Consider the following 13,658-nt stretch of genomic DNA (forward strand, 5'->3'; position numbering starts at 1 on the left):
AGAAAAAAAAAATTATACCCGAATCTCACCCTCACAATGGTGGGGGGGTCAACTTTTACATGAGGTCGACTTTTTTATTATTTCTTAGCAGACGCCCTTATCCTTATTACTCGAGCAAATACGGTGTGTGTGTGTGTATGTATGTATGTATGTGTGTGTGTGTGTGTGTGTGTGTGTGTATATATATATATATATATATATATATATATATATATATATATATTTATATAATATTCCTATATAAAGTTCTACATTTTGAAGAGTTGTTACTATGAAAATAAACATGTCTTCCGATCAGCACACTTGGAATCATGTAGTTTACAAAATGTTCTTGATTTATAAAGATGTTGTATTAGTTCTGATGAATATCATGCTATTATATGCCTGTGCTGATCACATTCCTGTCATTGTAAAATAGACTACTGGAAAGCCATCAATATTTGTGAGCCTATTATAATGTGTTTTTCATGTATGGGGAAAAAAAACGCAAACATTTTTAGCACGAAATATCAAATTCCACTAACAATACATACTTTGTATATTGCATCAGGTCGCCAACATTTCTGGAGCAAAATGGGTTTTATGGGTGTGATACGCCAAATATTTCAGTAGCAAATATTTATGGCTTTACAGTATTTCCATCTTGAAGCATAATATTTTTTGGTCATCCCCAAATAACAGCCACTGCTGAATTGACTTATACAAGATTGCAGCATTGTGTATCAATATAACACAATGTGGAAGGATCATCAATTCAATTGCTCAGGCCCTGTGTTGTGTGTAATATAGTAGACTAGCGGAAGTACTCGACGTTGCCCGGGGAAATTCAATATTTCATGCATGACAAATTGGTGAACGGTAGCCTTGTTGTTTCCTATAAGTTACCGATCTTGGGTGTCGCACAATGCGCTCGGACCCCTTTCCCTTATTTAACTTCATTTTTTTTTTGTTTTTTGCCGTTTTTTAATTTTTTAAAATGTGTTATTTTTATTTTTTATTTTTTTGGCTTTGTGAGTTTCTTTAATTTGCGATACATGGCTACTGTAGTGATCCAGCAATGGGGTTACTAAATAAAGTACATAGCCCTCGACCTTCCCCTGGATGAAAGAGAAGGCCATGCAAAGTTTGGTTGCACTGGCTCCTGCGGGGTCCAAATGCATAAAGGAACAGACAGACAAACTTTCTTCTTTATATATTAATATGAAGTGACAGAGGAAATGCATGTTTGTAATGACCTCATCTATCAGGGGGGCATTGTCTGCAATCAACAAATACAAATCTAATTATAAATATGTGTTCTGTTTCTTCATCTTCAACAGGGCCAGAAGGTGGTAACCTGTTCATTTACCACCTTCCCCAGGAGTTTGGAGACCAGGACATCCTGCAGATGTTCATGCCTTTTGGAAATGTTGTCTCTGCTAAAGTCTTCATTGACAAACAGACCAATCTGAGCAAGTGCTTTGGTATGTAATGAAAGTAGTACTATGGAATGTAATATTGAACAAATAAATATATTACTGGCCCAACTTCAATTGTCCGTGACCTGACTACTACGCTTTCTGTAGAGGGGGTGTAGTCTCTGGAATTAGCTATGCTGGCCATGTCAGCTCATGTTTTCCCTATGTTTGTGATCTAATCACGGTTGATAAATGTATACATTGTTACTACATTTGTAGTTTGATACAACCTCCAAAATTCACTATACATGAATATAGTAAGTGCTAGTAATTTACCATTTGGTTTAATTGCTGTCCGAAGGCAGTCAATCTTTATGTGTGAAAGTGACTCAAATAAGTATAATTTAATGCTTTACTTCGAACCAGTGCATGAACGTATTACTAAACTTGTCTCCACCCCTTTTTTAAAATTAACTCCACTGTGCAATGCTGCCTGCTTCAAGCTGACTCTGAGCTACTGCGCAATGGACAATTTAACTTGGGACGGTAATACATGTGTAAATAAATTGCCCTCACACAATCCACAGACACACGCACTAAAATGCTATTATTAACATGTCATTATTTGTGTTACAATGATGACTTTAACTCTTTCAGCAATAACTAACTTTACATACTGTATATAAAGGAATTGAAAGAGTAGACATTTTTACTTTTGTTTGTGTACATCCAGCACCACTGATCTAAAAACAATTGCTATGCCAACTTATGCAATATAATATACCTTTTTAATTGTTGTTTAGTGTAGTCATGATTTGAATAGACTAGATGGGGTGTTGCATTTTTGTAATTGTCTCTGTCATTTTCTTTGCTCTTCGGGGCTCTCTGTAGGTTTTGTTAGCTACGACAATCCAGTCTCTGCACAGGCCGCCATTCAGGCGATGAACGGCTTCCAGATCGGCATGAAACGCTTGAAGGTTCAGCTTAAGCGCTCCAAGAATGACAGCAAACCATACTGATCTTAGCACTAAAAGTTTACTGCTCTTATGTTAGCTTTGCTAGGGTAAGTCCCCAAAGAGCCAGGCATGTCTCAGTAAAGGAGACTGAGGAGGAACATATTGCCACCAACATTCACCAAGAGAGATTTTTTTTTTTTTTTGGGGGGGGGGGGGGGGGGTATTTTTTATTATAATATATTGTTTTACATAAACGCTTCCATTCCCACCATTTCTCATATTTCTCAGATTGCACTGAGTACCTTTTCCTAACAGTAGCTGTTAAATTGTGTAGACAAGGGTATTTATTGATTTATTGATTTATTTATTTGTGTTTGTTTATTTTTGTTTTGAAAAAAGTTTCAATCCATTAACCTAAAACCTGATGTCTTTTAAGAATTTCTGGAAGAAAAAAATTATGTGCAATTTAACTCAATTGCTGGTGCCACGTACGCCCTATAAAGGGAATCAGGGTGCTTTATGGACCCAATCAATATATTCTAATGGCACCAGATGATTATGGGTAATTTTGTGGTGGCCTATTCTGTAATTGATGCTAACAAGCACTAGCATGTTGTTCTGAAATGTCTTTCCAGTGATTATTTTAAGAATATTTTTATTTCATAAATTAGTTAGACTTGATGTTACTGGGTCAGATCACACTGGTCTTTGTTGAAATGGTGCATTGTGTGGAACACAAACACATTCTGAAACCTGTATCTAAAGCTAAAGAGTTATGGGAAAACAAAGAAAATATGTGATGTTTCTTGAAAGATAAATTCAGAATAAAGAGCCACAGGCCTGTAAATTTTATTTGTAAAAAAAGCAGTTCTATTTTTATACAAAAATTTTTACTGCCTCAGAAAAAAAATGAATTTATTTATTGCCTATTAATTTATTGGATACCTAAAGAGCAGTTCTCATTTTACTAGCTTGTACCATGTGAAGTAGTCTTATAGAATATAACAAATCTGTGCCAAGACTGGACTTATTCCCCTCCCCCCTTCACTGCTGAGCCCCAGATCTGCAGTAATCATGCTTCTTGTTGTTTGTTACTTATGTGGTGGCTTTGTTTGTTCTCTCCACTATTAGTTATATTCAGTTTTGTGACTTTTCCCTTATGTTTTATATTTGTTTACAAAACACTTGTTTTTTCCTCAAAATTAATCCATCACTTGTCCAAGACACTGATGGATTGTTCTGGGGTGTTCAATGTGTGTGTTTTATAGAAAGTATATATATATATGTGTGTGTGTGTGTGTGTGTGTGTGTATATATATATATATATATATATATATATATATATATATATATATATATATATATATATAATGCAAATTATGTAAATGAATCATAGCTTCTAATAACGTGAGATTTGCATTGTTTTCCTGTACCCATGAAAGTGATTTTGTTTCTGCTGCATAGACTCTGTGTAACTTTTACTCTTCCTTGTTTTTTTCCCCCTAGACATCTTCATGCCTGTTAGTTCATCGTTTGCCTAGCATGTCCCTGTGGCGTCCAAAAAAACAAAAAAGTGTCATCGTCCCGTCATTGTTTCTGATGTCTTTCTGACCTCACATCATAACTTGGTCCTCCTACTGACCTTTGACCTAGTTTGTCCTTTGAATTTGCATGTGACCTCATCTAGCTATGAATATTGGGAAGTTAATGTGAAAGCATAGCTGCATTCATACAAGACTGAAACTTTAGGAAAGAAATTAACAGTAGTAGAAAAAAAAACCTGTTGCAAAATGTTTTTTTTTTGTTTGTTTGTTTTTGTTTTCTTTCTTCTTTCATTAAAGCAAACTTGAAAGTATTATACAGGGATTGGCATTCTGCCTGGTTGCTGGTACCAATAGCAATATGTGTCCAGGAGCAAGGAATGGCAGTTTCTAAGTTAAACAGACTACTTCCGCGCAGTTTGAAAAAACTGTCTGATAAATATAGAATCTCTCTTAAAGCTCTGTAATAGTTTTTACATTTTTCAGGCAGTGTAAAGTTTTTTGATAAGGCCATTTTAAGTGGCTCACTTTCTCATTAAAACTATATATAGAACCACTTTTTTCTAGAATAGTTTAAGGAAAAAAGATTTGCCCTGTTTTGGGGAAAATGCTACCTACTTGTGTCACCTTTTGCTGAACTGATTCACAGTTAGACAATCCATGGTTAAATGCACATGAAATTTACCTATATTTTATACTGTTTAAATGCATAGAGAAAAAAGTAACTGTAAACCGTGTTAACGTTGGTGCTTCTTGTGGATTAAGTTGTGGTATCATCACGAGTCTTAAGGTCTAAGTGTTTCATGTTTTTAAAGACGAGATTAAAAATCGGTTTACTTGAACAATAGAAGCCTTTTTTTATTTTTATTTTAATTTTAAGCAAGAGTCGTATTTGCTAAATTTCTTGTGGCAAATAAATTCCTGAAAAAAGTGTGTAAGCTTGTGAAGCATTGATGTCATTTTTTATTTCTATTGTGGGAAAACAATATAAATGTGTTTTATTGTTCAGCAAAATGTGATTTTTTTCTTTTTAAAGAAAACTTAAATCAGTGGAATTTAGTGCCAAATTCCAAAGGTACTTCCTGCATAGAGCTTCAGTGTGTTTCTTGTGAAAAAGTTATTTGATAACATGGGTATTTTATTACTTACGTGTTTTGTATGAATCCCTCGTATTTAAGAAAATATATAGGTTTAAAAAAAAAGTTTGTTAACTTGCTATTCTGTGGTCTTGTTGCCTGAAATTGTTAATGTTTCCTATTTCTCTTTTTGCTTTTATGTAAGATGTAAAAGTGCCCATGTTTTGCTTTTTTGAACATCACACAGTAGTGCTGTGAAAGCAAACCTCACAATCTACTTTCTTGTAATATAATGTATGAAAAAAAACCTAAAGGTGAGAATCTCTAAAGCCTCCTTTCTGTTCTTCTCAAAATCTTTGCTAAAACAACCCTTGCTATTTGTGTTGACACTCTGCTGTAGGAGTTTCATATGTTTAATCACCAGCCAACAGAGGGACAGAGGACCAAAGTCAAAGCTAAGAAGTTTCCACCCTTTTCTTTAAAACACCTTTTTTTGTTGTTGCTTATGTGTTTACATGAGCTACATGTGCTGCTTTGTTTGTGGTCTAATATCTTGTATTCTGCCTTTTTAAGTCAAACAAAAGTGTTGGGGTAAGCCTTTGAAATGCAACCATATTAATTTGACACTGAGCCTTACTTTAACTTAATTACCTCTGCTGTTGTCCAGGATGTGAGTTAGACATTAGTATCTGCTTATGTTCTTCAGGGACATATTCAGTATTTATGAAAATTGTAAGTCAAGGAACGATGTTCACAGTTCAGAATTAATCTTTTTGGCTCAATTAAAACCCATTAAGACATTTAGAATGTCTTTCAGCAGAGTACAGATGTTTATTTAAAAGGTGAATGCTGTTTGACTTTTCTAAATGCTGACAATGGTGCGATACATTTCTGACGAAGCAGATAAAGAGCATTAACACAATCCAAGCCAACCTTCGTACATCTTAAGCACAATTTAATTACAAGATAGCATCTAAATTTTTATAGAAATACTCAAATTATATTTGTTACAATTTAAGGTTTAACTACCAAAAATTCTTACAATGAAACTCTTTCAGCGGTTCTTTTATTTATTGTATTTTATTTTATTTGCATTTTTAGCTTGTTTAATTTTATTTTAGTATGGCAAAGTATACAGTTGATCCACTTTCAATTATAAATCGGGTAAAGCATAGTGACAGTTGATCTAAATATGGGCACATAAACCAAGTCTAGAAGATTATTTTGGTTTTTCTTGATAAGTAAACCCAAGCAAAACAAACAAAAAATAGAACATACTGTATATATAAAAATGTATGATATTCATCTTTCTGAAAAAGTGCCATATATATATATATATATATATATATATATTATTATTATTATTATTATTATTATTATTGTGATAGGTTCCTGAACTGCCAATATTATGACCCCAGACCTTGGTTTAAGTGCCCTTATGAAATGACAAAATGAGCAGGGACTGAAAATGTTTGTCAGTGAATCCTACTGTTGTAATTAACATGCTGAAATCTACCTTCTAATGTAAAGACTTGCTGTAGTATCCCTCGCTTTTACACACGAGTTTTGCTAAAACTATTAGGTCATCTTCTCCTTTGAGGATTGTTTTTGCGCTCGTTCAGCAACGTTTACAGTAACAAAGTAAGATGAATTTGTATTAAAAGAACGATCAAACATGGTACTATTGTTTTTGGATCTTTCACTTTTTATTTTGTCCCGTTCGATGCATGAGCAGTCCAGCAGGTGAACATGATCGTTCTTGAGTATTTACTGTTGAGTGTATTGCAGATCTGCTTCCTCAAATGAACAAATTCTGTTTAGCACAAAACACACTATTATTTTCTCTGCAAAACGCTTTGAAAATTGAGAGTATTACTGATTGGAACTCCCATGTCAGTTTCTCCCAACTTGAACTGGTATCCACTGGTGGATATTTTACATCAGCAAGCACAAAACATGTGACCTCATCGTTATGATATTTCTAATGAGAGTCAGTAAAGGCCATTGATTTGTGAACTACAACCACTAAATCTCAATCAATATTTTCAGAGGATGAGAAAACATATAGTATGTTTTAATATTTAAAAGCACAATACACGTACAGTCCTCAAAGGAGTAGCATTGAGCTTTCTCACCTTAGGGGTTAAAGTTTCCTGGCTTGTTGTACTTTTAAATCATGTCACTGTTTTGTTAATTATCTTAAGTGCTATTTAACAACAAAAACAGTATTTTCATTGCATTTTTTGGCGAATGTCAAATGGAAAAAAATGTATTTGTGTTTTTCTGTGCTGTAAGAGCTGTTGTCAGTAGATTAATGTCATTTTGTTTAGGATTATAAGAATTAAATAGTTTTAAGTATTGTCTTGAGAAAAGCCAAAGTTAATGCATTTCAGTGGAATATGTAACAACGTTTGAGTGTGCTTTCTGTTGTTAATAATACATTGGATTCTCTTGTTTGATGGAATTTGAGTCAAAACAAGTGGGCTTTCCTATTTCTACAACTGATTGTACTTATGCATTTTGTACCAGTGGAACTTTTTATACTGGAGATTAAAGGAAAAAAAATATTGGACATTTCTGTGGCTTACTCTTGTGGGCCAGATTGTGACTGATTTCCGAGTTTGATTTCTGGTTGGTATGAAGAAAGTTGGGCTTTGTTTTAAAGAATTTTTTTGGAAGAACTTTGGCTTGTTTTTCTTTTTCTTTTTTTTCTTTTTTGCTAATACATAGTAATAGAAGTTTGTCTAAAACAAAGCGGTAAGTTTCACTTTAATTATATGTTGTGCAGTTACATGATAAGATAGGGTTAGACGTATTTAGTCACCTTCAGTGGATAAATGTATTAGTTTAACAGCAAAAAAAATAAATAATAATAATTAGGGTTTGCTTTTAGCTGTTTTAGATCAACGTTTTTTCTGATTCTCCTGTCTTCATTGTGAACATAACCGTGTAGTTGGAACAGTCCAACTTATTTTTGTAACGTATGTTATTGTGTGATGCAGTTTTTGCTTCTGTCTCCAATATTAAACCATTTTTCCTAATACTTGTCTCTCTCTCTGCGTGTTGTATTGTTGGTGGTTGTCTGATGTTGTAACGCATCTACACACCTTGATGTTCCATGTCTTCTGTTTCTCTTATCTGTTGTGTATATAAGTTACAGTCGATTCCATCTTTTGTGAATAACCTAAAAAGTCTTAACAAAACAAAAATAATTTAATCTATGTATCTACATCAATATATATATATATATATATATATATATATATATATATATATATATATATATATATATATATATATATAAAACGACCTGTGGATTATTATATAATATTATTTAAATTAAGTACATGCATTTTCCAATGTCTTAACCATTTATGGTTAAAAAAAAAAATAACAGTTTGGGGCCATGAGCTTTCATCCACTTTCTGTGGCTGCACTCTGACTGGATTGTGTGCAAAGTTTTTGGTTTAAAACAAACAAAAACTGTAAATGGGGAATCGTTCCTGATAAGTGAATATATCATTATGGCTATCTGGTTATTCACTTATCAGGAATCGACTGTACTGCTGATCTACCAAATGCTTCTGTTCTTCATCTCTGTTGTAGATCACTACTTTTGCTATGTTTTGTTTTCTCTTACATTTTCAGTATATCAGAGAAACATGTCGTCAGTTTAAAAAAAAAAAAAAAAAAAAAATGCTTTTACTCTAGCCAGTGTCTGCCTCAAACACTTCTCAATTGTTGCTGGGGGGAAAAAAAATCTTCAAAAGGGAGGCAAGTGGGAAACTTGAATAAAAAGAAAGCCTTCATCTTGTACACAACACAATCTGATTATATCTAGCATGTTTAATCTTGTGGAAACTACCCTTAGGTGTTATAGTTTTGTCTGGTTGGGGACAAAAAAGATTAGTTATTTTCTTTTAGTAAAATCTTTTTCACATGTAATACCACACATATATTGCAAAACTGATGGCAAGATCCCAAACTAATTTGAGGCATACTTTAATCTGATTCATCATTAGTTTGAAAGTATCAGCATTTGTATTTGTTTCATCATCTGCGATTCAAAAAATGTAAAGTTTTAAGTCTGCCAGATCTGCCTGCTGACTTTACATTTTCTGTATTCCAAATGTTCATTTCCCTCCCAGGCCCAAGCCCACAAATAATCGCTGCTGCAGTTGGTGACACAATGTTTTTATCCTAAGAAGTAGAGTTTTCTTTTTTTTTTATTATTATTACTAGGCAAAGCCAAAGGAAGCATATAAATGTTGCTTTTTTTTTTTTTTTGGTTCACCAGGGTACGATGTAATTGCAGAAAAGCACAGGTAAGTGGAATATTGGAGAAGTTGCATATATATTTTTAATTAACATTTCATACAAGACTGGCTTTTGATTTTCAAATCAGACAAAAGATTTCAGTACTACTTGTGAGATATTGATTAATTGTGTACTACCAATACTTCTCTTCAATGATGAAATACCTGATCGCTAATTAAAACCATTAGTTGGCTTGCAGCAGGATAAGATTTTGCTTAAAGATCTATTTCCTGTCTCTAAACATAGCTCTCTTAAGAGATGCATAGCTGTCTGTCTGGAATGTTGGCTGCTATCCACTATGCTTTATTAAGACAACAAATGGTCTATTATTCAAAGCCTGAACAGGGGTTACAAAGACCAGACTCAATACAGTGTATTTCCCTTGATACAGTAAATCTTCGTTACGTACCCATTTTCTTTGTCCCAGAAACTGACACCCAAACTTTGAAACCCCCCCCCCAACAAAAAAAAAACACATTCAACAGAAGCTAGGCACAACTTTTTAGTTTTTTTGTGAATGAGTCTCCTGATCGGGTAATGCTCAATTTTACGTTCGCCTGGATACAAATTCTAATATTTACATGACTAGACAATAATCATATTAAATGAAAAATAACAATTGAGCTGTGGATGTAACACATACTGGGATCAATTTTAATGGTCTAAACCACTGAGATCTTAAAACTGCTGCCCTAAATGTTCAGCAAACCTTTCAACTGTTAAGTGGTCCTATACATAATGCCTGGGGGGAAACCCCAGAGAATTCAGATCTGCCAGTGTATGAAACTCTGGTCTTTTGATGGTGGTTTGCAACCACAGTGTGCTAGAGGATTTAATATGTTCAGAGAAAGCTTCAGCTTCATACATTTAAAGAAATGTATGCACAATGGTCATTTGTGCAGTGGGTTGAGAGTAAAATCATAGACAGTACTGTATGTTTGGTAAAGGTTTGTTTGTTAGGTCCACTTTTCAGTATCTTCACAGTTCAATACTTCCCACACATTGCATTATGACATTCTTCTACCAAGATCCTGTCATTCCTGAGTCATATTTCTTCAGCAATTAAATTATTGGGTTAAACCAAGAAACGTACTGGTGCATACAATACACTGACTGTACAAAACATTAGGAACACCTGCTTTTTCCATGAAATAGACTGACGAGGTGAATCCAGGTGAAAGCTATGATCCCTTATTGATGTAACCTGTTAAATCCACTTCAATGAGTGTAGATGAAGGGGAGACAGGTTAAAGAAGGATTTTTAAGCCTTGACGCAATTGAGACATGGATTGTGTATGTGTGCCATTCAGAGGGTAAATGGGCAAGACAAAAGATTTAAGTGCCTTTGAACGGGGTATGAGAGTAGGTGCCAGGCGCTCCGGTTTGAGTGTGTCAAGAACTGCAACGCTGCTGGGTTTTTCATGCTCAACAGTTTCCCGTGTGTATCAAGGATGGTCCACCACCCAAAGGACATCCAGCCAATGGCAGGCCAGTGGTCGAAAACGGCTCATTGATGAAAGAGGCCAAAGGAGGCTGACACGAATTGTGCAGAGCAACAGACGGGCTACAGTTAGTCAACTGACAGTCCAGTACAACATTGGTGCCGAAAGACCCATAAAAGAATGCACAACTCATCGCACCTTGACACGAATGGGGTATGGCATCCGACGACCTAACAGAGTTCCACTTCTTTCAGCAAAACACAAGAAACACATGAGTACATGTATCCATCATGCCGCGTGTCAACATTGCAGGCTGGTGGTGATGGTGTGGGGTGTGTTTTCATGTCACACATTGGGCCCCTTGATAAAAGTGGAGCAACGTTTGAATGCCACAGGATATCTGAACATCATTGCCAATCAGGTGCATCCCTGTGGGAAGCATTGGAGTCAACATGGGCCAGCATCCCTGTGGAACGCTTTCGATACCTTGTAGAGTCCATGCCCCGACGAATTGAGGCTGTTCTGAGGGCAAAAGGGGGTGCAACTCAATATTAGGAAGGTGTTCCTAATGTTTTGTACACTCAGTGTATATAGATTAAGGGGACATTTTTTTGTATATGGATTTATCATGTCATCCACAGAATGCAGTTTCTTTTTAGTTTTGGAACATTTCTGAGGTGTTCCTGTAGGTGTCATTTATAGTCCGTGCATTTCTGATGTCAGTTCAGAAGTGCTTTGTTGTACCAGTGACACTGTTATTAAAGCAATAGGAATACCATTGACTGAAAAGTTGCACAGGTTCCATATAGTGATTTTAAGCACTAACATAACTTATACTGTACAACAAAACAGGAATACAAAAAAGGACACAAACTGATCCACTATAAAAATAGATGAAAGAGAATGTCAGGATGTTTTCTGCAGACAAATCGGGAAAAGTGTAACTGTTGAAGTGCACTGCAGGTAAATTTGTTTTTTTGCTGCTCTGTTAATTGGTCAGTCAATTGAAGTGCTGAGTGCAGGAAAAATAAGGCACTTTAAAGCTGTGAATAAGAGAAATAACAAAACCAGCTGATAAAATTACCCCATTGCCACTAGCAAGGCATTAACATGCAGCAGGAACGGTCATTGCTGCAAGCAGAGCCTGGCGATTTTAAGGCTAAAAGGATTACATTTAAAATAGAAGGTACAGTGGTTTGCAGCAAAGTTTTCACATTTTGTTGGCACCTAAGCGTACTCCACGACGCTTTCAAATTAGACTTTACAAAGTTTAAAAAATTCATATAGAATATAAATAAGTAAGATTTAAAGGGAACAACAGATTCATCTCAGTTACATAAGTATTCAACCTCTTTGCTACTGCAGCCCTAAATCAGCTCAGGTGCAAATGATTTGTTTGAAAGGTCGCAACATTTAGTGAAATGGTTTCAGCCTATGTGTACTCAAAGTGGTTTAACTTGTAGATAATTTCCCTCTGGTATATAAAGACTTTCAAGCTGCAACTCACATAGTGATCCAACAAAGCAACCATGAAGACCAAGAAGCAACAAGGGATAAAGTGGTAGAGAGGCACAGAGCAGGAGAAGGGCACAAGAAAATTTCCAAGGCACAGATTATCCCTCCGAGCACAGTGAAGTACGTCATTAAGAAGTGGAAGATGCATCATACTACCCAGATCAGGTCACCCTCCCAAACTGAGCAGCCGGGCAAGCAGGAAACTGGTTCGGGATGTCACTATGAAGCCAACAATGACCTTGAGAGATCTGCAAAGTTCTGTGTCTGAGATGGGAGTCAGTGTTCACACAACAACAATAAGCAGGTCCCTACACAAAGCTGGCCTGTATGGACGGTCGGCAAGAAAGAAGCCATTACTCAAAAAGTCTCATCTTAAAGCACATATGGAGTTTACGAAAAAGCATGTAGATGATACTGCAGACGTGGAAAAAGGTTTTGTGGTCAGATGAGACAAAAATTGAACTTTTTGGTCTGAATTCCAAGCGTTATGTCTGGTGCAAAGCCCAACACTGCAAATCACCCAGTCAGCACCATCCCAACTGTCAAGCATGGTGGTGGCAGCATCATGTTATGGGGATGCTTCTATTCAGCAGGGACTGGGAAGCTTGTCATGATAGAGGGGAGAATGGATGGTGCAAAGTACAGGCAAAATGGTGGGATCATTTTGCTTTGAGAGGGAAATTCTCTACACATTCAATGCCTTCATGTAATTAACCAAATACAGTAGTTACTTTTAAAAAGAAAACACTGTACATGTGAGGATTACATCATGGAAGTGCTTGACTGGTTAGGTTTATGGAATAATTGTATTAGCTGTAACCACTTAAAATTCTAGTTTTATTAGAAAGCACATTCCAAAAAAGCACTGATTTCTTAGAGATAAGGGACATGCCAACAAGTGATTTATGTTACTAAAGATATGTTAAAATATAGAAAGAGTGTATATATAGTAACAATATCACTCCATGCATATAGTTCATATGAATGTAGCAGTCTGCCTCTGGTTTCAAAGAGGTTATTGGACACCCAATCTTCAGTGCTTATGATGTGTTGTGTGAAGTTACTGTGGCGATGGAACATAATTGGACATTCCTAGATTGGAGAGAAAAACATAGGTAAAAAAAATAATAATTGGACATTGCATTCAAAATGCAGTTTAAATACAGACAACCCAGTATTGAGTGTTCTGGAGGTACACAGTATCAAACTGTCATCAGTCAAGGGTATCATTTGGATATGGCTGGGATTTTGTTTCCTTATCTACTCCCTCTTGCAAAGCTAACTGAAACAGAACAATTACTAATCCAGGATTTTTCTATATACCAGCCATTAAGCAGTCATATAATGAGTACCGCAATCTGCATTAAGACTAGAACAATGGGAGTGCCAGATGGCCACTGGTCTGGAATGCCTT

The 13,658-nt window shown here is 35.5% G+C and overlaps 1 protein-coding gene across 21 annotated transcripts in view; it reads left to right on the forward strand.

Moving 5' to 3' along the window:
• celf2 (cugbp, Elav-like family member 2) overlaps positions 1-8,013 on the forward strand; it is a 174,245-nt gene extending 166,232 nt beyond the window's left edge. For all 21 annotated transcript variants that reach the window (XM_034033470.3, XM_034033466.3, XM_058985967.1 and 18 more), the window contains 3 exons: positions 1,320-1,463; positions 2,289-2,460; positions 3,860-8,013. In XM_034033470.3, coding sequence (XP_033889361.1) covers positions 1,320-1,463; positions 2,289-2,416 — 272 coding nt within the window. In that variant the 3' untranslated portion in view covers positions 2,417-2,460; positions 3,860-8,013. The remainder of the gene's footprint in view (positions 1-1,319; positions 1,464-2,288; positions 2,461-3,859) is intronic.
• Positions 8,014-13,658: the final 5,645 nt, after the last annotated feature.

The sequence above is a fragment of the Acipenser ruthenus genome, chromosome 14 (assembly GCF_902713425.1).
Source record: "Acipenser ruthenus chromosome 14, fAciRut3.2 maternal haplotype, whole genome shotgun sequence".
Classification (NCBI taxonomy): Eukaryota; Metazoa; Chordata; class Actinopteri; order Acipenseriformes; family Acipenseridae; genus Acipenser; species Acipenser ruthenus.